The sequence below is a fragment of the Fusarium fujikuroi genome, chromosome FFUJ_chr06 (assembly GCF_900079805.1).
Source record: "Fusarium fujikuroi IMI 58289 draft genome, chromosome FFUJ_chr06".
In the NCBI taxonomy this organism is placed as follows: Eukaryota; Fungi; Ascomycota; class Sordariomycetes; order Hypocreales; family Nectriaceae; genus Fusarium; species Fusarium fujikuroi.
Window position 1 is genome coordinate 3,398,777 of NC_036627.1, and position 26,858 is coordinate 3,425,634.

Below are 26,858 nucleotides of genomic sequence, written 5' to 3' on the forward strand. Positions count from 1 at the left end.
GATAATGAATCGTTTTATGACACAAACGGGCGTGAATGAATTTGGACAACTTCTACAGACATGATACCACCCTTCTATACTTTATGATATTTAGTACACCCAATTCTACCTCATCAACAGAATGTCTAAACCCTGTGATATCGTCTAATCCACGTCTGAGAACTCAGCTGGAGCAACGAATGGGCCATCTTCACCCATAGTACCAGTAACGTATCTTATTCAGTCAGTGAATAATTCCCTGTGAATGATTGAAGGTTAGACTCACTTTGTATGGCTTCCTCGCGCAGCCAATTGACCCTTGCTATTGGTGAACGTCACCTGTGTAAAAGCAAGCGTCTTGCCGATCTTATCGAGTGTGGCAGTGCCCTTGAGAAGATCTCCCGGGCGGCCTCCGGGGCTCAGATATGTCACTGCTAAGTCAGCAACGTCGTACGTGATTATGACAGGTGCGTACCGTTCAGATCGGTTGACACGCCTGTTGCGAAGCGGCCTGATGAGGCGACTGCAAGAGAACCACCAAGGTCGACGAGACTAGCGAGAGTACCGCCATGAATTGTTTGAAGGCGGTTCTAAGCGAGGTCAGCGAGAGCTCGTTTGTGATGAGTTGAGAGACGGACAGTGTGTTCTTTTTGGATGTCAAGCTCGAAGTCGACTCTGCCTTCTGTGGCACTGGTGACACGGAACTACAGATATCAGCACGCGTCCCAAGTATGTTTATTCAGTGTATATACATGTTTTCCTAGAAGACTACGGATAATAGGGTCAGTTTCGGGATCTTATTACGGAATGCCGAGTCTCAATCGGTGCCTTGGGGTACATACCGAGGCTCAAGGCCAGAGTCTGCCATGAAAGAGCGCACGACCTGAGACACAACACGAGTTAACTGCCAAGCTTTGAGAAAGCACCAGTCGAATGAGTTGCAATTGGCTGTGCAATGCATGCGCCTCAAGATGCAGTAAGAGAACGTACCGCTTGTGTGAATTTCGTGGGACTCAGCTTGACCTTCCCAGACATTGTGACGGGTGAGATGAAGCAAGTTCGGGATGTTCTTTCAATCTCTGAAGTAGGAGTTCTGAAAATGGGTAGATACTATCACGTCTTTCGTGTAGTATGAGCGATGTTGAGAGAAGCTCGAGATATGGGCACGGAGTTCGAGATGGATTAGCCGAGTTCCGGGGTAATGATGACCCCTGCCAACGGAACGACCCCACCATCCAAATTGACGTAACCCATCTTCACGGTGACCTACCCTACTCTGCTCAATGCTCTGTCTTGGATGTAAGAACATAGGAAGGCTTTAGGGTCAGGGCGCTCTCAAACTTCACATCGAAGGTGGCTGTCTTTCGCCCACCAGCAGGAGCTTCCTCTGCCTACAGGATGTTCGACTTTGCTCACTGAATCCCCTGCCGATGTCGCTCCTGGGGGTAAGGCTTAAGAGAGGACGCAAACAAATGAACTTGATTTCATGACCTAGTGGCCATCCCCGTCTAAGTAGTGGAGTGATATTGCCAGGTTGCTTCACTCTGTCGACCGGTATCAAGCTTCCGGTATCCGCTCAATAAATACACTCCTTTCTCATTCATATATCCCTTTAAGTTCTGAGGATTCTTCCAGGAGTGTTAGCGCGTTGAGCACAAGTTGCAAGGAGAGACTATAAGCGACAGAGAAATAGTGTGTTGTTTTCAATTTGGGTATCTGTCAATCTGATCTGTGCTAACTGGGGGGAAGTGTTAAGTATCATTAATCTCATATCTCATCTCCGTGCGCCATTTTCGCCATGCAAATTCCAAAGCAAATCTTCCGTACGCCATTTTGTAGATGTTCCAAGCAATCGCCATTCTTAATGAGTCCCATTCTTCGCCCGAGACTCAATATCCCATGCGTGTCTTTCATGCGTCTTGCATCTCATCATCCCGAAACAAATTCTCCATGTCATCCCCGATTGCTTCCAGTGGGGTGTCAACAACCTCCTCTCCCTTGTCGGAGTCACTGTCGTCGTCTTCGATGATGACTTGGGTGTCTCCTGGGCCCTTAAGATTTGAGCCCATGATCTTCTCATCTTTAGATCCTTGGGGCTGCCAGCCGAGTTCCCATTCCTCGACACGAACGCGGATGTCCTTTTGTAGCTCGATTTTCTTCTTCTTCAACTCCTCGCTTGCTGGGTAGTTCTCCAACAGATTGTGGAGATGGAAGGACAGTTCGTGTTTGAGCCTGTCGATGGCCTCTTGCGCAATCCTGTGCAGATCTCGTGGCACCAGCGCTTTTCTGGCCTCAAGCCTCTCAGAAAGCTTATTCACAATCGGCCTAGCGATATGCACACTGATTTTGCGAATTTTGTTGGTCACACAGTCACGGCGTCGCTTGTAAGAACCATTGCCCTCTGATATGCCAGGTCAGTAACGGTTTACAAGGTGAATATTGTCATGGTGCTGGGTATACTTACTGATGTTCAGAGCAGCTTCGAACACTGGCTCCAATTCCCGTCCATAAAGCTCGACAACATCATCGGTGACTTCAGAGGCATCTTCGGATAGTTTGTCCAGCATTTTCTGAATGTTGCTGTCGCTGGGCAGCAGACCATCGTCGGCGGTCGCTGCGAAATGGTTGAAGCTCACTTCCAAGGCTGGCAAGTTATCCCTGATGTCCTGTTTGAGCTGGGACACGTATTCGGTCCATGTCTTTTTGAAAGCTTCCATGATTGGGGCTTTTATTTCCATCAACCTTTGATTCATTTGGTCATCCCATTCTTTGCAAATAGATCTCAGTAGTAGACCACCTCTGCAGAACATGTCAGTTATATGGCTGCCCAACCATTACCATCAATGCTTACAGGTCTTCTAGCCAGTTGTACGTAATTCCAGTGCCCTTCGGAGTATACATAGAGCCATTGCGAGAGAGTATGGCTGTGTAAGTGTTGCATCGCATCATCTCGGTGTCGTGATCATCGGCAGGGTACTTGCGGGACCACTTTGCTGCAACTCTCACAGCCTCATCACTGGAAGCTTTGCAGATCCTTTTCACATCCTCGAGGGGGTTCAGTTCTTGGATCTTGAGGGCTGCTTTGGAGAGGCTCGCTCCCAATTTCTGTTCTAGGTCAGTTGCAGATTCGGCCGTCACCACGCAAGTGCTTACAATAGAAAAGTCTCTATGGGTTTGGGCTAGAGCATCTTCGACAGTCGAACGGCTAATGTCGAAGTTTGCGTCAATGCCTTTCTCCTGTGAGTAGAACCTCATCATGGCCATCAGCCCCTGGTAAGCACCGAGTACATCATCAAGGTGCTTCTCGCGCTTGCTCAAGGTTGCCTCAACAAGCCACTCCCTTACCGCTGGCAAACCTGTCGATGATATCGTGGTATAGCTTTGAATGGGAGGCTCCTTTTGTCTCAGTCTCCAATAAGCCTTGCTAGAGACGGGAAATATGGGCAACGGAGGTGAGCCCTTGTCGGATCGATTGAGCGCTGCTTGTCGGATCGCGTGGCTTTCCTGAAGTCTATCCTTGACATATTGGTTGCGTGTCTGGGTGACTTTATTATGAAGCCAGTCCTCGATCTCTTCCATCTCCTCGCAGACTTTTTCGATGTTGGACTTCAAGGTATTGATCATATCTGAACCTCTTTTGTAAGCCGCTGTCGCATTGTCTGCTTTAGTTTTGAGTTCCTCGATATTCTCTCGGTTGGCGTTTGACTGATCTATAATAATATGTGAGTAGGTAATCTTCGCCTTGTTGATGAACTAACCTTCGCTTCCAGGTAAGGGGCTTTCCTTGGCCATACGATGATTCTCATGCGCCTCCTTTCTTTCCCGCTCAACCAATTTGAGTTGTGCTTGAGTGTTTCTCAACTTTTTGTGGCCATTTTGCTTCCTCTGTTGGAGTGTCTTGAGCTCCTCAAGTTTCTGTGAGGTTTCTGGGTCATTCTGGAGTTCGTATGACCCTTCAACGTAAGTGGAAACATCGATCTGGTCCATCATTGACAGTATGACGCCAAAACCGCGCCCGTCGTATTTGCCGCGAATCTTCATCTGAGCCTCGTCAAAACCACTTTGCATCAATGCTTGACCTTGCTTCTCATCTGTTGCCCGGGCGATAGGACTGACCACCAGCCTAACATCCAGACGATGGGCAAATTTCTTTGCAATCTCGCCGCGACTGGCAGTCGCATCACCGCATCCTGGTAGATCGACAACAGTCATACCAGGCCTGAGGAAGTTGGATTTGACGTACATATGCACATCTTGGATCAACGGCCAGACAGAAAAAGGAGATCCCGCCCCGTGATTTACAGCCGTTGAGTCCAGGAATGGCTTGATCTTGCGATTGAGCTCTTTTCTCTTTGCGGCGTTGAACTCGATAACTCCATCCTGTAGAAAGCGACAAGCTTGAGGGTTCTTTTTTAGAATCCACTGCACGGTTTTGTGGTAGGACTGGTCGCTATTGCAGGTGTCTGCAACAACTTGGAGTTCCTCTCGCTTCAATCCCCAAACAGCTTTGATCCTGGGCAGCTCCCAGTTGATTCTGTTTCCAGTGTTGGTGATTTCATCTTCTCTCTCTTCGGGGTCATCGCAATCCCTGGGCAGAGTGCTCTTAAGTTTTGAGAGGCGTTTCATGTCTTTCAGAAGATTCTTGATTGATTGTTCGATGTCAGCTTTGTCGCACAAGGTGACCTTGGCACGGAATTCGGACCCGGGTTTGTCATCCCAGTTCCAGGAAGCTTTCCCAACGACTGCAGTCGCTGCTCCCTGTTGTCCTGATGGGAACAGTTCGGAAAGCCCTACAAGTGCAGCGAGAAACGACGATTTGCCAGCACCGGTAGGCCCTTCGACACCGACGAGAATCTCGTGTTTGTGGTGTCTGTCGCGAAGATTATCTAAATACGGTGGTTAGTCGGCCGAGTTTGAACATAACGGGCATCTTCAATTACAAAAAATACTTACTGAGTTCTTCTATCCACTGTTTGAACATCTTTCGTTCAATCGCCAGGGAGCCTGTAGAGATAGCGTCCTTCTTGGACTTCCCAAGAGCTGATTCCAAGACATGTTGGATTTGTAGGCAGTTCTCTTCGGCTTGTTCAACAGCCACTTCTTTAATGTTGAGTCGCATGGACTCGTTCATGTCCTGACAAGTTGCCCAAAGGAACTTGGCTGGAGTAGGCTGTACTTTGTGCAATTCATCTGTCTGGCGCTTCGCGGGAGCGATGTTGGATATCGGCGAGACTCCTGGAGGCCGCTCACGCTTGATAGCGCTCGGGGGCAAGTCACTTGCCATGGCTAGAGCAGAATAGAAGAGCTTAGAATCTGGCAATAGGTAAGTCAGCATACGAAATCAAAGCGACCGACACCAAATCGAACCATAGAAATCGTCAAATGTCTCCACTGAATGATGGGAATGACAATATGCTCAGGAGTTAAGAAAGCAACACAGGGAGAATCTGTCACCGAAGACAAGATCGGGATGAAGTGCCAAGGGGGGGAGATGGAGAGAGGTGAGACAAGATGATACGAAAGGAAAGACGCCAAGGATCTCTGGGAGTCGGGCAGTATAGGATGAGATTTCACTGGAGAAATGAACTCGGCGTTGAGCTGGAAAAGTACGAGAGATGAAAACTCGTGATCCACCTACCAGGGACTCTGAATGCGCGACTCTTCTCTTGAGGTTGAGTAATAGTGTTAGTGTTGTGAGGATGTAATGGCCAAAGGTGAGGACCTTCTGTGGTGGTACTCTGAAGTTAGGAGATGGGTTGATGAAAGGTGAAATGCGGAGGAGAAGTGGGTTGATGTGGAAAAAGCGAGAGAGGTGGCAGGAGGGCATGAATCATAAACGAACACTGCCTAAATGCGCTACTTAACGCGTTTCATTCACTGCTTTTACTTTTATAATACATGAACAAAGAGTTAAGCATGGCCTATAAAAGAACCTTCCCATACTGCTGGTATTTGCAAGTTTCAGCCACCACTGATACCACTTGCCCCCCTTCAAACAATAATTCAGCTACTTGAACTTATATTGAGGTAGAAAGATCAGAGATTAATGAAATACAAACGACTCTGTTGAAGTTACTGATATAATTGATCGTTAGCACGGGTACCTGCTTCTAAACCTTAGGTTTACCAACGGCATATGCAGCCAGGCGATAGGTTAATTGACGGCCACGTCGTAGCCTGAGATTAGGACTGTGAGAAAATGGACACCCGTAGCAAGTCATATCATTGCTTAAATCACTTCAGGCACATCGCTTGTTCTCAAAGGCCATGGTGATGCACCATAAGAAGGACATGCAAAGCCAGGTCGTTGCTGGCTGTTTCCGATCTAAGGCTTGATTCTGAGGTAAACTCTTCTCATATACTGTATAAAGAAAAGATGCTATCCATTCAACACCCCCGTGTAACCATTGTTCCTTTGACAACGACTTCACTCCTACCATAGCTTATTGTTCCAAACAAAAAGGTGCAAACACCAAAAGATACACATACAACACCAGGTATTCGCTGGTCGTCACCGACCCAACTACTAATCCGGCGCTTCGCGGCTTGACTCTGGGGGAGCGAACGGGACCCCGTATTTTCCACGAGCTGTGGTCGTATGTGCCCAGCGACTCACGATGTCCAGGCCAAAAATCCATGGTGTTGTGGCTGAGGTGGGCTCGCTTATCCGACCCACCCAATTCCTGGCCCAATCTCCACCCGACAAACTACAACGTCGGTTACTCGCCCTTCACTTCATGCACGTCACCATAACAGTCTGCGCGCACACTGTAATCTGTGTTTCTGCCGATATACTGACCTCAGGCTTCCTGGCGTCACCAGACACTTAAGATTTGCCTTGCGTCGTTAGAAACAACCGTTTCTTGATATGTGTCTTTGAAGTCAGCTTATTAAAAGGCTTCGGATTGTTGTAAGACGCGAATGTGTTATTGAAACAAACCATATGCAGTACAGCTCAGTGAGGGGGTGGAAATCGACGTCCGCTTTTCTTCAAAGAGCAGTTCGGGTCATATTCTCAATGCCTTGTCCAGATTGTCACCCATCAACGACGTCTAAAGCCCGCTCTTTTCCGCTCCAGCATAAAGGACACTTCATGAATGGTTGCCCTTATGCCTTACGGATATCGCTCCGCCACAGAATATCGTTTCGACGAAGACCAGGTTGATGCCATTATTCGCACTGCCGCCTACCACCGCAAAGACTTTTGTCTCTCTGTGATCTGGTTCTCGCCAGCTAAACATGTTAATATTCGTCAGTCAATAGCGACACCCTTCCAGCAGACTTCGAGTGCCGGACTCGGATCCCTCGATCGACTACCACTGGAGCTCCTCCATGATACGTTGTTGCGCCTTGATGTGTATTCTCTGTTCAAGTTTCGACAAACGAATCGCCGATCGCGAGAGGCAGTAGACTCCCTCAAGCAGTACCAGATGATAGTCTTGCATGGACTGAACCTTTTCTGCGCTTTGTTACGAACACGACTGGCTGTTGGCATTTCTCTACTCGACTTTTACAATGCCCTATGTCTCAAGTCTTGTAGTCTTTGCGGGGAGTTTGGCGGGTTTATGTCTCTCCTAACATGGAAGCGATGCTGTTTCAAATGCCTAAAGGAGGCTCCCGAGACTCAAGTGCAAACTCTTTCCGCAGCCCGAAAGGAATTCCACTTGACAAAGGTTGATTTGAGCCAACTGAAGTCATTCAAAATCTTGTCCGGCATATTCGATGGAGGAATCTGTACGTAAATTCCGTATTACGATCGTGTCACTTCATCAGGCTGGTTTGATTTCTAGCCGGGAACCCCAAACAACGGGTCAAGTCTACGCAACGAGCTCAGAGCGACGTAGAAAATTCAACTTCATGGGATCATGCGCACTTCCTTACTATGAGAAAGTAAGTGGCAATGCCGAACACGGAATCTCGTGTGCCGGTTGTCAACTTGCTCTCGAAAAAGATATCATTGGCAGCAAGGGCGAGAAATGGGCATCCGAGTCTCGGGATAAAGTATATGCACGAGATGGCTTTTTGGAACATTTTAAATGGTGTGAACAGGCACAGCTGCTGTGGGAATCGAGTTGCGAAGGCAACAGAAGGCCAGCTGAGCTACCAGAGGGTGCTCGGAGAGGCGGCTACTTTAGTGAGAGTGTATAAGGGATATGACACAGTAGTTAGCCAAATTGGTCCATTCTTTGATAGTCGGGTGGTATTTGATATTATTATGTTGGCGCACTGGGAACTAGATTAAATACATCTTCCATTCGCAACCACACGTATAATTGATAAACTTGGGCTTGCTCAATTTGTGGCGGTAATATAGAGATCAAAGCTAAAGGTTGCTTCACCAACTGCTTCTCTGTGCTACAGAACCCTCTTCAGAATCCAACTTTGGAGCTAATTTGTCTCCAGGATTGTTCTTTACAGGTAAAGATCCCTCAGGTGCTGGCTTTTCATCTGCCCACAAAGGCTGATCGTCAAAGCTAAACTTGAGGATCTCTGGACGTTGATAATGACCAACAGCATCCACCCAAACCTTGACCTGCCCAAGCTGCGACAGGTCCACCTCAGCCTTGACAAGCTTCTCTTCAGCACCAGTATGCGGCCCAGCAAGAAATGAACAAAACGGGTGGATAACAGCGGACCATCCTCCGCCCGCCTTGACAAACTCCTGCTTGCCTAGATTCTTCTCCATCCACTCAAGACAAGTATCATCAACATAGTTAGACGCTGTGATGACAAAGGCTTGAGCAGTGAGGGCATGCGCCTTCATCAAAGCCTCGATCTGAGAATCAGCCACGGCTTCGAAGCCAGCCATGGTCGATAAGGCAGGCCAGGCACCAGCGTGAATATGTTGATGCTGAGTAATGAGCGCTTGGCGTGCCCCATTCATGGTATGCTCCCAACAGCAAAGGCCACCGAGGTTGAAAGGCCGTCCCGAAGCTGTGAGCTTGTACGTTCGTAGAGTATGACCGCCGCCCTGCGCCCAGACAGAGCGTTCAACATATGTTGGCTGCAGCTTGCGGTGCACACCCAACAAGGTCCCATCTGCGTCGATATTGACTTGGGAATTGAAGAGTGTGTAACCTTGAGCTATGCGCTCTGAAATACCGAGGCTGATGGCTACACCAGTGCGACGGCAGGCAGCCGAGATGCGTGCGATTTCGTCGCCGTCTTGGACCACGACACTCTCCTCGGCATATTTGGCGAGGGCTCCAACTTGTTGGAGGGGCGGGTAGCATTCAATCCAATACTTTGCCATGTTAGTTATGACATTTCAGCACCGGGGGCGAATCATAGAGCAGGTACCGGATATCCAGGAATAAACGTCTCGGGAAAGACTAGAAGCTCGATGTTCTCCTTACCTGCTTGCTCGATCAAACCGATAACCTTGTCAGTAGTAGCGGCCTTATTCATAAACACGGGCGCAGCGTGTACCGCTGCGACGACGACTTTGTAATCCATGGAGGGCCAGGGACTTGATAAGCGATCAAATCACCAACGATGCAGAGCAAGGCAGACTGTGAGTAAATTCGTCGGGAGAAATAATCAAATCAGGATAAAATCCCAGAATTCAGTATAGCTATGAAATGGCAACGAGGGGTCATAGGATATTCACGGGATATTTCCGCGTTGCTAGCCAGTGAAGTGCTTCTTGGCTGACCCATGAACGTATGATATGCGACAGGGGTATGCAACGACTGGGTTGCAAGTGTTTGAACCCCACGTTCTGGGAATACCATTTTAATCAAGCCTGTTAATACGGAAGGCCAAATCGACATCTATACTAAAATTCATCTCTTAGTAGGCCGACCTTATACCATATGGTGCTATAGTTAATATTCCTTATAATTTAATATAAATAGGGTAAATATAGGTCTAACTAATTATAGCCTCTTGCTTAAGAGGGTTATATAGCTTTATATAACTTTATAATAGTTATTATTAATCTTAAGTTTAGCTTTATTTTTATTCCCTAAATCTATTATATTTTATAAGGTAAGAAATCCCTACTTTTAGTATATTATATCTATCTATAATTACCCTCTATAATCTAATATATATTTTATTAAATTTATATATTTTAAAGCTTTATTTTTATTTTACTTTAAAGTAATTTAAAGTATATTTCCCCTTTAATTTTATACCTAAAGCTAGACTATTAAGATGCTAGGCTTTAGTCTATATTAACCCTTTCCTTACCTTACCTTTATACCCTTTTATGCCTTTATATTATATTAATTAAGGTTATATAATTAAAGGCTTTATTTTTATATCTCTTTTATTTTTTATTCTTTATATTTTAGTATATTATATAAGTAACTTAAAGCTAATATCTAATTAAAGGATCTATTTAGATATTATAAAAACCTATATAATTCTATAATATTATGCCTTTTTATAAAACTGTAAAGGCTAAAAGGGAGTGCTTAGCCTATAAAGCTAAAGAAGCCTATTTTATAAAGGAGGTTAAAGCTAAGTATATTACTATAAAGGAGGCTAAAGTTAAGTATATTACTATTAAGAAGGCTAAAGCTAATTATATTATTATTAAGAAGGCTAAAGAGAAATATATTACCTTTAAGAAGAAGCTTAAAGCTAACTGTATTACTACTTAAAAGAAAAAGGCTAAAGAAGCCTATATTACTGCTAAGAAATTTAAAGTAAAATATATTAAATTAAAGTAGTATTATAATAAGCTTATAGAAATACTTACTTATATTAAAAAGGAAATAGATAATAAAGCTCTTAAAGAGGATTATATTATTAAAAAGAAATAACTTAAATATTAACTATATATCTTTAAATATAATAATAATAAAGACTATAAAGCTATAAAGAAAGCTTTATAATATAACTTTAGTAATTATACTTTTAAGTATTTAGTTAAGGAGGTTAATAGGATTCCTACCTTTACCTTTAACTATAAGGCTAAATGCCCTTTTATAAACCTATAGTTAACTATTTAGATATATATAAATATATTAAAGAATTATTTCTATAAAGGCCTTATATATATAAAGTTTAATAAGAATAAAGTAAGATATTTAATTACTTTCTATTTTATATTATATTATACTAATTTATATAGCTTTTTAAAGAGCTTAACTTACTCTTTTTATATAAAAAGAAAGGTAAGAACCTTAAAGTTAAGTATATACTTAAATTCTTATTGCAGAATATTAATATTATACTTTACTATCTATATAGATTTATAATACTTAAATTACTTTTATGCAATAAGTATATATTTAGTAATAGTACTCTTACCTATTACTATATTATAGCTCTATTTAAAGGCTGTATTAATTGCCTTTAAAACTATTTAGGACTAAACTGCAGTTATATTAAGGGTATATACTTATAGTGCCTTATATATCTCTATACTGACTTATTTAATAGTAACTCCTAAGAAGCATAAGGCTATATTTAATACTATCTTTATTATTAGTAATAGTAGTAGCTCTTTATTTAATAGTAAAGAGGACCTTATAGATATATTAAAGGACTTTATTAAGAAGGAGTGTTATAGACTTTTTTAATTCTTTTATAAGGTTACTAACTATAAAAAGAAAAAGAAAAAGTCTAAAGGTAAAGATAAGTTTAAATTTAAAAAGGCAAAAGGCAGTAAATAAGGTATTTTAATTTTATATATAACTATTTAAAACAGTATTAACTTCTTCTAGCTACCTATAATTAGTTTTTAGGTCTTTATTTTTATAAGAATATAGCTTATAGGTTATAAATTATAACTAATATTATAGGTATATAAAGCACTATAAAGTATTACAGGCTACTATAGATAACTATAGGGTATATAAAGTATTATAATACCTAATAGTAAAAGTTTAATATTTTTATTAACTTACTTTATTAATTAATTATATCCTTAAATTATATCTATAATAAATATATATATAGATCTTATAGTACCTTATAGCACCTTATAGTACCTTATAGTTTCTTATTATAAGTAATTTTAAATATTTTTCTTAGTATTACTAGCTATAGTTAGTATAGTATATTTATATACTGTATTTTAAGGCTATATACTATAGTATAAGGCTATATATTATTCTTTATAGTTTTATCTTAAGCCCTTTAATATAAATTTATTTTTTTATATTATATTAATCTTTCTTTTAACCTTATAATAAGCTCTAAAGGGCGCCTCTCTATTAACCTCAATGCTTTCTGTATTTAAATTAAATAATAAAAGTATTATAACTAAATGACTGTAGATAATATTATATAGCGTATTTTAATTGAATTTAATATTTCTACCTTTTATAGAGTATTATATTAATATCTTTAGACTTAGCAATTAGATTAAATAATATTTAATATAATTTAAGCCTAAATAGAAAATATTAAGGTATTATAAAATTATATTAAAGAGCTTTTCTTTAAAAATATTCTTAAGGATAAAAATATCCTTTTTTAGTTATAAAAAGAAGGCTTTATAGTAACTAATAGGAGGCTAATTAAAATATAATAAAGCCTTAGCCTTTTATAGTATTAGACCTCTAAGCAGAAAGAGAAGTAACTTATTAAATTGTACTATTTCTTTAAGAATAATGCCTTATTAAATACTAAATTATAGTTATTTAGTTAGATATATCTCTATATCTATATTTAGTAAAAATAGCTATCCTTAAGTTAATAGGCACTATATAAAGCATTTTATGACTTTATGCCTATAAATATAACTAATTAATAGAATATAATATAATACTATTAAACTAGATAGATAGTACCTAGGCCTAATTTTATTTAGTTAATTAATGCTTATAATAAGTTAAAGGTATAAGGGATTAAAATATATATATTAATTAATATATACTTATAGTATATTATATAGCTATATATTAATATATTAGCTAATATATTATAAAGTGTACTTAAGTAATACCTTTATATTCTAAAGAATTAAGAGAGTATATCTCTTATTATCTAATTAGATTATAGTAATAAGACTTTTATAATAGCTAGGGCTTATTTTTACCTTTTATAAGCGCAAAGCTCCCTATAGGCTATTATAGCTTAGTAGATATAATTCTATAATTATTAGATATATAATAAAAATATATATAATAAAAAGATTAAGAGTTAGTGGTACTGACTTAGTGATAGTTAAGTAAGGTATTAGCGTATATATATACTAACTGCTTATAGAAGTATTTTAGAAGAATTATAGCTAATAGGCATTTCTCTGCTAATTCTATTTTAGATTAAATTGCTATTTTATATCTTTTTATACTAATTATATATATAGAACTCTCTGAATTTATATATAACATATACAATAAGCAAGCAGCACAGACAAGCAAGCAGCATAAAAATCCCTTACCTTATATTAACACTATTTAATCAATTAATTCTCAATTAAATAACATATCTTAATCTATTATTAAGGCTTATATAAATCTTATATTTCAGGCCTATTAAGAAGACCTAAAATTAAGTCTATAATAAGCTGCATTTCTTTATAATATCCCCTTCTATATACTCTATTACTAATCTTAGGGTTATTAGGCTTGCATTAATTATATCCTTAATAATTAAAAATTAAGTAATTAGAAGAAATAGGTTATAGTTAAGTATATCCTAAACCTAAATTTATAAGGATTTCCCTCTTAGTATTATAACGTTAAGGAAATAGTAAATTAACTGCTTATTAAATGCAATATATTACTAGTTAGTAAGTATTAGGCTATTAATTTTATTAAGTAGTAATTATAGCTTAAAATACATTTTTTTTATAAATATAACTATTAAAAAGCTTAATATAAAAATCTAACTACTATTTATAATTAGTTTAGGCTTATATAGAATATAATTATAAAGTATAGTATTTAATTAAATAATATTTAAAACTTTAATAAGATTGGCTTTATAATAGGTATAATATTAAGCAGTATAGTAATTATTAGCTTAAAAAGGCATAAAAACCTAAAATTAGTCTAGCCTAGAAATTAGAAATAGGTTACTGTAATTTAAGTAATTAATATAGAAGGTTAAGTAATTAATCTATATTTAGTAGTTACAGGCTAATATTACCTTATTAACTGGTATTAAAATAGTAACCTCCTAAGCACTTAAGTTATTGCTATAATACTAAATAGCTAGATAGATAATAAAATAGGCCTTAATTGGCTAAAGTACTTTAATTAATATATAACTAACTAATTAATTAATGCCTATTATCTTTTAATCCTTAATAGCTATAAAAGTTATTAATCTATTAATTTCTAGCTATATTATAAGGTTAATAATATTATTATATTTTATATACCTTTTTATTCTTTATACTTACTATAGCCACTTAATGTTAGGTGCTTTAAGCTGCTAAAAAAGGCATATAGTTAAGAAATAAAGTAATTAATTAAATAGTCTATAATCTATATTTTTAAGATTAAGTTCTTCCTGGCCTTTTATACTGCCTTTTAAAAGACTATAATTAAATTAAATATTAAGGGGGATTTTAGAGAAACTAAATTTACTTCTTTTAACCTTAAAGTTATAATCTTAAAGCTTAATATATAGCTATAGACTTTAATGCCTATTAAAGAGGTAGCCTAATAAGCTTAAGCTTAAACTTTAAGGACCTTAATAATAGTCCTTAAGGCCAGATTATAGTTTAAATACCTTTAAGGCTAAATTAAAAGATATTATAATAGCTCCCTAAAGTTAATCCTTAAAGCTCTTTAGTCTTTTATAAAGGCAGTTATAAGAAATATATAGAAAATTGCCTTATTAAAAGCTAAATGCTAAGAGCTTTATAAGGTAAATAATATATTTAGCTAGCAGTATAAGGCAAAAAGGATATACCTATAAAATAAAGGGAGCTTAATTATATAAAAAGGTTAGGATTTAATTAATTAAATAGATATAAGTATATAAATATTGGCTAAATTATTAAGAAGTAGTGGTTAAAAAAGATTAATTAGGCTAGGTATTTAGTAATATAGTATATATAATAAGACTAGGTATAATATAAGGACCTATTAGGTAGTTCTAAAGGTATTTAGTAATAATTATAGTAATTAATTTTAATTAATTAAATAGTTTATTGTATTTTTATTATAATTTATCTTAAGAAGGTTAAGATTTTTATGCCGCTTGCTTATTTATGCCACTTGCTTATTGCATATATTATATAGAATTTATATTATATTTATAAATAGCATAATAGGCTATATATTCTTTTTAGTTAGCCTTAAGTCTTATATTATTAGCTAGAGATTTGCAAAATAAGGAGTTATACTTATTTAATACTATTTAATTAATTATAGCCTCTTAAGGAGCTTTTTAAATATAATAATATTAATCTTAATATATATTTACCTTAAGATATAATTATAGTATATAAAAAGATTCTTAAAGGGCAGATCTTTCTTTAAGATATCCCTAAGAACCTAAAGCTCTCTATATACTTATATCTATAGGCATAATTAGAAGTATATATACTTAGCGAGAAATAGTAATGCATGAGAATCCTGACTAGCGGGATAATAGTTAATCCAGGCCTTAGTGTTATCCTAATAACACTATAGCCTACCTTTAAATAAACCTGCATACCTCTTTAAATACTATCACCTTATAACTAAAGGTAATTTAGTATTAAATAGTAGTAGTTATAAAAGATCTCTAGTAACTAACTATCTATAATTAGCACTTTAACTACTATTAATAACCTCTAAGCCCGCTAAATGCATTTCTAATGTCTTTAGCACTACTAAATTTACCACTTAATAACCTTAATTACTATTATCTATATAAGCGCTATTAAAGATATCACTAAAAGTATATATTATGCCTAAAAATTAATAATTATTTAATTAACTTAAAAGTCCTAATTAGGAAGTTATTATTACATACATATATATATAATCCCTAATCCCTAATCCCTACCTTATATAATTATATTATAAAAAAGCAAAAATTACAAAAAATAATATCTTTTATTAAATTTAAACCTATAACTTTTAGCTTTTCTAGCATTTACTTAAAAAAGTATAATCTACCTTATATAATTATTAGTATATATAACCTATAATTATCTCTATTAATACACTCTCTTATAAAGTTAACCTATTTATATAATAACCTTACTTTTCTTTAAAATAATTAGCCTTTTCTATTCCAGATTACTAATATTATAAAAAAAAGGCCCCCTAGCTGCATTTACTTAGGTCTACTACTTAATTACAGAAAATCTCTATAAAATACTAAGTAAAATAAATCTATTAACTATTTAATATTTATAGGTAAGACCCTTTAAGTAGTATACTAAAATAAAACCAAGGCCAGGAGATATAAAATAGCTTAAATAAGCAGTATAGTATTTAGTATAGGGCAGTAACCCCTTATAGTTATTAAATAGAAAAGAGCTACTATCCTATTAGACTACTATCTTTTAGTATATTATATTTCTATATTACTTAAAGTAATTAATATAACTATAGGTTATATATCTTTTAATATAATTACTATATACCCTTAATTAATATATTATTTAGTATTGCCTTTTTATAGCTCTATATACTTAAGTCTTTTTAAAGGCTATTATAACTGCATTTTTACTATAATAGCTTAATCTAATTATAGTAATAATCTTAATAACCCTATAGGCTAAGGATATAATGTAATAATAAACTCTTAACTATAATAATAAAAGGAGTATTTTAATAACTTTAAGGATAATTAACGTTATAATATATTACCTTTATTCTTATTATAATAACCTTAAGGGTATAGTAATACTTAACCTGCTTATAATAATAAGTTTAGTAATAATAATAAAGATAGATTTAAAGCTCTATAATTATAATAATATAAATAATAATTAATCCTCTATAATCTTTATAAAGTAAAAGAAGATATTATTTAATAAATTAAATAATATTAAAGAATTCTAGTATAAAGAGTATACTTCTATTAAATAATAAAAAAGTATTACTATATTAAGGTAGCTAATACCTTTACTATTTAAAACTTAAATACTATAAATATAATATATTAAATACTATCTTAATAAATCTTTAAATCGTTAATAGCTAATAGACTGGTAGTATTACCTTAAGCTTATATCTCTTATTTTAAGTATTTTTTATAATAGCAAGAAGAATATATTAAGGTATATAAATTATATTAATTTAATAATTAAAATTAAGCAAAACTAATTATAATATAATAACTAAATAATATACTTTTTACTCTAGCTTTTATGCTATAAGTTCCTATTCCTTAAGATAATATATTAAAAGGATTTAATAATAATAGCACCTCTTAATGACATTAAGGAGCGATAGTAAATACTACCTAATTTACAGGCAATTTAAGTAAAAAAATCTAAAAGGAGATACTTAATATCTTTAATCTAAATAATCTAAATAATAAGGATAATTAAGGACTTATTACTATCTCCTTAGGTAAAACTATTTATATAGATATCTTTATATTCTATAAGTACCTTTTAGTATTTAAGCGATTTAGTAAATATAGTCTTACAGATTACTATATTAAGATACTGTTTAGTAAAGTAAGTGCTTAGCTTATATCTAAGTTAAATAGTCCTAGTTATAATTAACTTCTTAACCTTCCTATTATTAAGTTTAGTTATAAGCTTACTAAACAGTTTAAGTATTTAGATATAGATATTTTAAATAAACTTTACTCCTTATACTATACTCCTAAAGTTACTATATATAAGATTATACTTACCTAATAGACTTAATAAAAGGCCAGTCTTATTAAGTAGATTAAATATATATAAAATAGTACTATTATTATAATACTATTTAATAAAATTAATATTAAAATTTAATAATTTCTTATATATTTTAGTAAAAATACATTACTAATAAGCTTTATTAAACAGTATAAGTAGCGCTAAACTATAATTAAATAATTCTATTGCTTTAATAATTAAAAAGATAGAAATAATTAATAATATAAATCTAGCTATTCTTTAAGCTATAATAAAGGAAGTTAATCTAATTAATACTTTTATAATAAGTCCTTTAACTTATAATAATGTAATAACTATAATTAATTAAAATAAAATAATTAATACTAAAGTAATAGACTATTGCAGTTATATATAAATGCCAGAAAGAGTAATAATAAATATAGTAAGCGCTATTATAATAGCAATTATAATTAATATACTTATTTATAAGATAATAACTATATGTATAAGGATATTAAAAAGGAAAAAAAGGTCTATTAAGAATGGAAATATCCTATTATAGAAAAAGAAGATAAACTTAAGCTAGATAAAGTTAATACTAATAGTAATAGCAAGAGTATTTACTTATTGCAATTTATATCCTTTAAAGAGGTATATTTAACTTATATAATTAAAAATATATCTTATCTTAATAGTTAAAAGGGGCTATTTTGCAGTATCTATTAGCAATCCTTCCTATCTTAAGCCATTTTTTAGGAATATAGCCTTACTAAAACCTATATTAAACTAGCTTAGTTAGCTAGAAAGTAGGCACCTATTAAGTCTAAACAGTATAATTATTATTGCCAGGATTTCCTATCTTAAAATAGGCTTTATTAATATCTTAAGATCGGTTATATATTTTAAATAATAATAGCATTTAAGTCTAGAAATGCTCTTTAGGTTAATAAGATAACAATTATATCTGCAAATAAGACATTAATATATACTTATTATTAACTATAGGTCTATAAAGTTAATAGTAATTATATATATCTTAAATTTAATATAATAAGCTCTCTAGAAAGAGAGATAGTTTCTATCTATACTAATATAGATTGCAGGAAACCTATTATCTTTAGAAAATAGCTTTAAACTTTAGATTATACTATTAAACAAAAGACACCTATCTTTATCTAAGAAGTTAACAATAAAGTTAAAAAGCCTTATATTAAATAGGTAACCTTTACCTTTTATATTAATAGTCTTAATAAGAATAATATAAATACTAGGCTTATAGAATATACTTATAGTGCTTAGGTTTAAAATAGAATGCTATTATTCTCTTTAAAAGTATTACTTAAAAATAGATAGATAGCTCTTTATAGTATTAATATTATAATAATAGATAGATATCTTTATTATATAAGTCTTAAAGACTTTTATATCCTATTTACTATCTCTTAGCTCTTTTATTAAGTTAGCTATTATATTATTATAATATAACTAATAATAGTACCTGCTAGATAGATATATTTTATTTTAGTATTATAAAAGGAAGTCCTTAAGGGAAAAATATTTATATTTAATAGCTATATTATAAAAGCCTTTAATATACTTATTAACTTAAATATAACTTCTAGTATAGTAATTATTAATAATTCTAATAAGAATATTACCTTTTAGAGAAAATAAAAGCTAGAAAATATTAAGAAATATAAAAAAGATAAAATATACTTTTCTAGTATATAAAAGGCTACTGCCCTTACCTTACTGGCAACAGCTAGTATAGTAACTATAAGGATATTAGGGGGTACTATAAATATTATAAATATTAAGATCTTATTAGAAATCGATCTTATACTAGAAATTAGCGCTATAGTAACTAAAGAGATTATCCCTTAAGCTATAAATACTCCTTAAGTCTCTATTTCTAGGATAGATAATAAGTATATTACTATAAATGCAATATAAAATATAAAAAGCGCTATCCTTAAAGATATTAAGAAAGCAGAATTACTATATAAATAATAGAAGAAAAATAAAAAAAAGTAACTGCTATTAAAGGTTATAGAACTTCTTAATAACTAACTAGCTGCCTTAGTAATAACTGGCTTAGCCCTCTCTCTTATTAGGGAGCTAGAGGTAACGGTTTTAGAATTAATATTAATAATACCTTATATCCTATATTAAGTATATATATAGAAATAACCTAATCTTCCTAAAATTATAACTTAAAATAGAATTTATATCTATAATAATAAATCTGGCTTTATATAATAAGCTTAAGACCTTTATATTAAGTATATTACTTTATAGATTAACTTAAGACTTATTTATATACTTAAAGATAAGCTAATAACTATACCTCTTATAAATAACTAGTATAAATAGAGAGTCTCTTAAAGACCTTATGCCTATAGACTTAAGAATTGCAATCTTATTAATTAAATCTTTAATAGACTTTATAATTAGAAGCAGATAGAATAGGTTATAAAGCCTATACCCTTTACCACTTCTGTATTTATTATTTAGAGAATTATTAATAGTAAACCTAAAGGGAAAGCTATAGTTAATTTAAAAGTACTAAATAAAATAATAATTCCTAATAGCTATCTATTATTAAGATAAGAAGATATTATTACTATATTAAAAGGAGTAATATATATCTTAGCGATTAATGCCTTATTATTCTTTTTTTAATTTAAAATAGCACTAAAGTATTAAAATAGATTTATAATTATAAGTTATAAAGGCTTAAAAAGGTCTATTATTACTTTAATAGGCTTTTATAATTTGCTAGTATATACTTAACGCTATATAGATAGGCTTTTATATCTATATTAAAGTTTCTATTATGCCTTTATTAATAATATTATAATCTTCTTAAAGTTTACTGCTAAGTATACTTAATATATAAATACTCTATTTAGACTATTTATCTTAAAGAACTTATCTATCTCTTTAATAAAGAGCTAGATTAGTTATTTAAGTGCTTAAGTATTAGGATTTTATATTAATGCCTTTAGTCTCTCTATAACGGCAAAAAGAGTTATAGCCTTTATTAAACTAAAGTTTCTATAGTAGCTTGCTACTTTTAAGTAATATATTAGGGCTACTAAATATATTTAATATCTTATTCCCTATTACATTAAGATTATAAAGCCTTTATAGAAATATAAGGTTATACTATTAGTAAAAAAAAGAAAAACTAATAAAATTATTAATAGAAATAGAGGCAAAAGAAAGTTATATATTAAAAATATATACTATAATCTTACTTTAATAAAAAAGATTGCCTTTTAGATAATTTAAAAGCAGATTATATCTAATTAAGGATTAGTTTATTTTAATCCTAAAAAGTATCTTTTTTTTTAATTAAATACCAGCATTTAAAGAGGATTTAAAGCTATTCTCTACTATATTAAAGATAGATATATTTAAAAGGAGGAGATATAAATTCTATTTAATATAATTATACCTATCTGCTTTATTAGCTAAACTCTATTTAGAGCTAAGACTTAATATAGACCTATAGAGCTAGAAATAGTAGCACTTATTTAGGCAATAAAGCGACTTAAGGCATATATTAAATTATTAAAGGGATTACTTATAGTCTTTATAGATTATTTAGTAATAAAGTAAATTATAAAAAAGATAACTTTTAATATAATTAGCACTAATAGAGCTAATTAATATCTTATTAATACTTCTATTTACCTCTTAAAGTATAATCTATATATCTTTTATATTTCTAAAAAAAAGAACTTTATTCTTAATGCTTTTAGTTATTTTAAAGCTTTAGAAACTAATAAGAATATTAAGAGATTTTACTTTAACTATATTACACTTAATAATATATATATAGGTATAAAATTGCTAATATCTTAAGAGATAAGAGATAAATTTATTTAAGGATATATTAATAATATTAAGTATCTACCTATTCTTAAGATAATTCTTAAAGCAGATAATAAGCCAGTTAATACTAACTGACTAAATAGTAAAGATACTATTTTTACTTTAAAGTGCAGTATACCTTTTACTTTAAAAGATAGATTACTATATTATAAGTAAACTAATAGATATCTTTAACTCTATATTCTATATACTATAATTAATAAAATCCTAAAAATAGTATATAATAATTAATATTACTTTAATATAAAGAGAATAATAAAAGAACTATTAGGATTATTAATTTATAACCTAACTATAAGAATTTATAAGTATATTTATAAATATAAGATATATTATTTAGGATAGATAGATTATTAGTAAAGAATTAGTAACTATATGCCAATTTATCTTCCTATTATATTAATATATATAATTATAATTAACTTTATTATTAATCTTCTGCCAGTCCCTTTTATTAAGAGTCTATAAACTATCTTAAGATTTAATCTCTATAATTAGCTTATAACAGTCACTTATATAGTAAGTAAATAATATCTTTTTATACTTAAATACTTTATATATACTGCTAAGGATTAAGTAATTATATTATTAAGATAGCTACTTCTTACTAACTAAGGTATCCTTAAGGTAATTATCTCTAATTGTAATAGGAAGTTTACTTCTATATTCTAGTAAAAGCTATAGAAGGTATTTAGCTATAAGCTTATAATAACTACTGCATATTATCCTAAAGTAGACAGTTTATTTAAATAGAAAAACCAGATAGTAGAAGTTATATTATACTTTTATTATATTAAGTATCCTCTCTCTAACTGGTCCTATATTTTTCTAGCACTTTAATAGAATCTTAATAGAGCTTATAATATAGAAACTAAAATAAATATATATAAATTTATTTATAGCTTTAAACCTATAAGTGCTTTTAATATAGTAATGCCTATAGAGGATATTATAAATCTTTTTTATTTTTAAGAAGTTACTTATAAAGAAGTATAACTAGTAATAGATTTTATAGTAATAAAAGGAAAGTATTAATATAATAATAAGTATTACCTTATTACCTTAAAATAGGGAAATTAGGTATATTTATAACTTTATAATAGATATTATCTTTCTAGCAAACCTTTTAAAAAGTAGTTTTAATAAAAAATAGGTCTTTTTCTTATTAAATAAATTATTAATAATTTAGCCTATAAACTAGAAATTTTAAAGTAGTAGAAAATATATTTAGTAATCTCTATTAAGTATTTTATTTTTATTTATATTAATAACTATATTAATAAGTAACCTAGTCCTATAGAGGGCAAACCAGTTAATAAAAATTACTATAAAGTTAACTTTATTATTAAATAGAAGGTATAAAGATAAAAAAGAAATACTATACCCTTTAAAGGATTTCTTATATAATAGAAAGGCTAAGGTCTTAAATATAATTAGTAGGTAAAGACTGCTAATATAAATAAAGAACTAATAGAGTTATTCTATAAGAAGTATTTAAAGCAGTTTAATAATAAATTACTATAAAAAAGCAGTTAGAAAAAGTAAATTCCAGTAAAGCTTGCTTAAATGGATTAATTAATTATAGAATTGTATTATTTAGAGTTATCTAATAAAGTTAAGGACAGCTAGAAAGGTCTTTTTAAGGCTGGCTATATAATATATAAGAATCCTAACTAGCGGGATAATAGTTAATCCAGGCCTTAATGTTATCCTAATAACACTACGGCCTACCTTTAAATAAACCTGCATACCTCTTTGAATACTATTACCTTATGACTAAAGGTGATTTGGTATTAAATAGCTAGCTATTAGTCTTTTAGAAATACCTATAGATAGGATTAATTATATATAGTCTTATTTAGCTGTATATAATATTAATATATAGCTACTTAATTAAGAGACTTAAGGTAATATTAATTAAGATAAGATTAATTATAGGGTTAAGAGCTAGCCTTATACTATTTTTTAAATCTCTATAGCAGGGCCTTTAATTATAAAGGGTGCCTTTTAGCTTTTTTTTAATTTTATTTTTCTTTATCTTTCTTACCTTTTTAATCCTTATTTAATATTATAAATTAAAGAAATACCTTAAATATATTTAAATCTTTATATTATCTCTTTTTTTACCTTTTATTTTCTTAGCTTTAACCTTAACCTTAATTTTAGCTTTAATATTATTCTCCTTTTTTTTATTTTATATAGGTTTTTTTTATTTTTTATCTCCCTTTTAATCTTTATTATATACTTTAAAGCAGGTATTTTAGTTTCTGCCTACTTAATTGCCTGCTTATTAGGCTATAGGGTATTACTGTTTTTTAAATTATTTTATATATTAAAATATAAAAATATAAAGGAAACTAAAGCTTTAGCCTTTATAGGGAGTATAATACTTATTGCCTTAAAAAAGTCCTTTAACTATAAGGTCTTATAAATAGTATTTTTATATATAATAGGTCTATTTAAATATATATTAATAATATAGCTATTAATAAGCTTTTACTTTATTAATAAGAACTCTTTATAGTAGCTTAATATAATAAAATAAACTATTTTATTATAAAATAAAAATATAAAGCTTAATAGGGCTATAATTTTACTTTTAATATTTTTACTTTTAACTCCTTTATTATACTTTAGTATAAAAATGCCTAAAATAACTTCCTTAAGGTATCTTAAAGTAATATAAAATATAGCCTTTAGTTTAATAGTAATTATACTTTTATAGCTTATTACTATAATATTATACTGCTGGCTCTTAATAGCTATATTAATAGTATTAATATATATAATAGAGATTAGTTATATTTATTTAGTTTAAATTATTATTAAATTAGGCCTAAAAAGGCTACTTATAGTAAGGTTAATAACCTTAATAGCTTTAATAAGTGGTTATTAATAGAATAGGTAAAAACTAACTTCTTTAAGGGCCTTTAATTCTATATAAAGTTTATTATAGCTATAGCCAGTTTTAAGGCAGAATTTAGTATAATTTATAATAATAAAAGTAAAAGTAAATAGTTTAGCTTTAAATAGTATACTATAGGCTTATATAGATATATATAAGAGAGAGGGCTATAGCCTTTAATATAGGCTTTAGTCTATAGTGCTATATTATAGCAATAATATTTAATATAATAATATTATATTGCCTAAAAGCCTAAAGGGGCCTTTAGTGCTATATTAAGGTGGATAGAGTAAAAAAAATCCCTTAAGATGAATTTTAGTATAGATGTCGATTTGTGTTAAAAAGCTTATGTATTGTCTTTCTTCTAGAAGAGGGGAAATTATATATCTAAATGCCTTAACTTCTAACATCTTGCTAAGGTTTTACCTAAATATAAGCAATTATTTCATTCTCCTAATCTAATACCCCTCTTTAGTATATAATAATTCTAATAGTAATACGCTAGTCTTAAAGATTTAAGTATTATATTATATTACTTTAATAAGATATTAGTAAAATGTTATAGGGTGGTCTATATATATATTATTCTGGTAATTAGGTTTGGCATTTTTATTTTTCTACTAGCTAAAATTATTAGTCTTTAGTAAAATCTTGCTAATATCTTATCTACCCTTTATTAAATTCTTTAATTGTAATTTCTGCTATTTTTATTACTATATCTTATATTAACTTCTATATAAATGTTTTTTAAAAGTTTATCTATAATCTAGAGGTTTAGCTAATTAACCAGTCTTTTGGTAAGATTTTATATTTTTATTATATCTATAATATTTACTATAATCTTTCTCTTTAATACTATACCGGCCCCTTACTAAAGTATTATATTTTCTATACTAATAACTAAAAGAAGTGTAGCTCTATATATATTTTCTTTATCTTAATTATTAGATTTTTATTAACATTTTACCAGTTTCTTATAAATACTTTAGTATAATTTAGGCTTACTACCTAGCAATTAAGCGCCTTTAGGATTGTTTTACTAATAAGGAACTTAATCCTACTTAGGTCTAGCAGGCCTATACTATAATTAAGTCTTATAGTATAGCTTAATAAGTAATTACTAATTATATATATAACCCTACCTTTAGTAATAGCAGCACTTTAACTACTATAATTTAGTCTTAAGATATTATATCCCTTTAGGACCTTTAGGCACTTTAGTATCTTATTTCTATATATTTTTTATTAAGGCTTCTTTAATTTCTTAATTAACCTATTTCTAGGGTAATATTAAACTTACTTTTAAGGAAGTATTTACTTAAGTTACCTCTATAATGCCTCTTTATGCCTATAATATCTCTGCTATAACCTGCCTTTATTTAGTAATTCTTTGCCTAAATACCTATAAGGATATCCCTATTAAGGGCAAGGGGACCTGCAATAACCTCCTATCTATATTTAAAGCTAAGCTAGCTTTTTATACTTTACTTAATAAGTATTTAGATAACTCTATTCCTAACGTTTTAGTTGCTTTTACTGGCATTACTTCTATTAGTTATCCTAGCCAGTCTACTCCTGCTTATTACTAAGGCACCACTAAGCCTTTCTATATCTTTAAGTAATTTAGCTAGGGGTTTTTTAGTTCTTTGGTCTTTATTATATAGTTAGTATTAATTATATAAGCGTTTATTAAGGCTTTGCCCCTTTTATACTTTAGTGGTTTTTAAAAGTAATAAATTTAAATTAAATCTTTTAGGTATTTATTCTATTATATAACCTAATTTAAAATAATTTCTATTTACTATTTAATTGCTATAATTTTAGTAAGCCTTAATTACTTAAGAAAATTTTAGAATTTCTTATTAATAAGGTTTTTAGTTAGGCTATTAGCTATTAGCTAAATTAATAAAGTATATATTATATTTACTATCCTATTTACTACTTCTTATTTTAGCTAATAGTTATAGATCTATATATATTATAACTTTATATATAGCTTAACTAATTCCTCCTTAACTAATTAAATAGTTTATAAGTTATTATATTAAATAGTTACCTTTAGTGGCTTAGTAAGGCCTTACTAAGGGATCTTATTTTCTAGATTAACTTATAATAAGGATATAAGCCGGCTTATAAAGATAGCCTCTTTAGCTACTTATAATAAGGCAAGTAATTCCGCCTTAATAGTAGATATAGTTATAGTATCTTACTTATTTACTTACTAGCTTATTACTCCTCTAAATAGTTATATAGTAAAGGCCTATAAGCTTTAATAGTCTATTAAGTTATCGATAAAGCTTATATTTAAGGCTACTAATAACCTATTAATTAAAGAGTTATTATTACTTTTAAATTAAAGGGCTAAGTCTTTAGTTTAGGTAAGATACT

The 26,858-nt window shown here is 31.2% G+C and overlaps 4 protein-coding genes and 1 non-coding gene; 1 reads left to right on the forward strand and 4 right to left on the reverse strand.

Annotated features, from left to right (window-relative positions):
- Positions 1-144: 144 nt before the first annotated feature.
- On the reverse strand, positions 145-1,014 carry FFUJ_06376 (related to PaaI_thioesterase family protein; the record flags this gene model as incomplete). XM_023579694.1 has 7 exons in its annotated part: positions 145-214; positions 266-410; positions 455-569; positions 618-683; positions 732-747; positions 822-862; positions 970-1,014. 7 exons carry the CDS (start codon positions 1,012-1,014, stop codon positions 145-147), a joined length of 498 nt encoding a protein of 165 aa, XP_023432857.1.
- Positions 1,015-1,889: 875 nt separating this feature from the next.
- FFUJ_06377 (uncharacterized protein) lies at positions 1,890-5,263 on the reverse strand (the record flags this gene model as incomplete). XM_023579696.1 has 6 exons in its annotated part: positions 1,890-2,380; positions 2,444-2,778; positions 2,831-3,084; positions 3,133-3,689; positions 3,738-4,865; positions 4,933-5,263. The coding sequence occupies 6 exons, from the start codon at positions 5,261-5,263 to the stop codon at positions 1,890-1,892; spliced, it is 3,096 nt and encodes a 1,031-aa protein (XP_023432485.1).
- Positions 5,264-6,462: 1,199 nt separating this feature from the next.
- Positions 6,463-6,578, reverse strand: FFUJ_r5. The gene has a single exon (XR_002792821.1). It is a non-coding gene; the product is annotated as a ribosomal RNA (ribosomal RNA).
- A 510-nt stretch (positions 6,579-7,088) lies between these two features.
- On the forward strand, positions 7,089-8,127 carry FFUJ_06378 (uncharacterized protein; the record flags this gene model as incomplete). XM_023579697.1 has 2 exons in its annotated part: positions 7,089-7,717; positions 7,770-8,127. 2 exons carry the CDS (start codon positions 7,089-7,091, stop codon positions 8,125-8,127), a joined length of 987 nt encoding a protein of 328 aa, XP_023432486.1.
- Positions 8,128-8,314: 187 nt separating this feature from the next.
- Positions 8,315-9,435, reverse strand: FFUJ_06379 (related to nitrilase; the record flags this gene model as incomplete). XM_023579698.1 has 2 exons in its annotated part: positions 8,315-9,223; positions 9,280-9,435. 2 exons carry the CDS (start codon positions 9,433-9,435, stop codon positions 8,315-8,317), a joined length of 1,065 nt encoding a protein of 354 aa, XP_023432487.1.
- Positions 9,436-26,858: the final 17,423 nt, after the last annotated feature.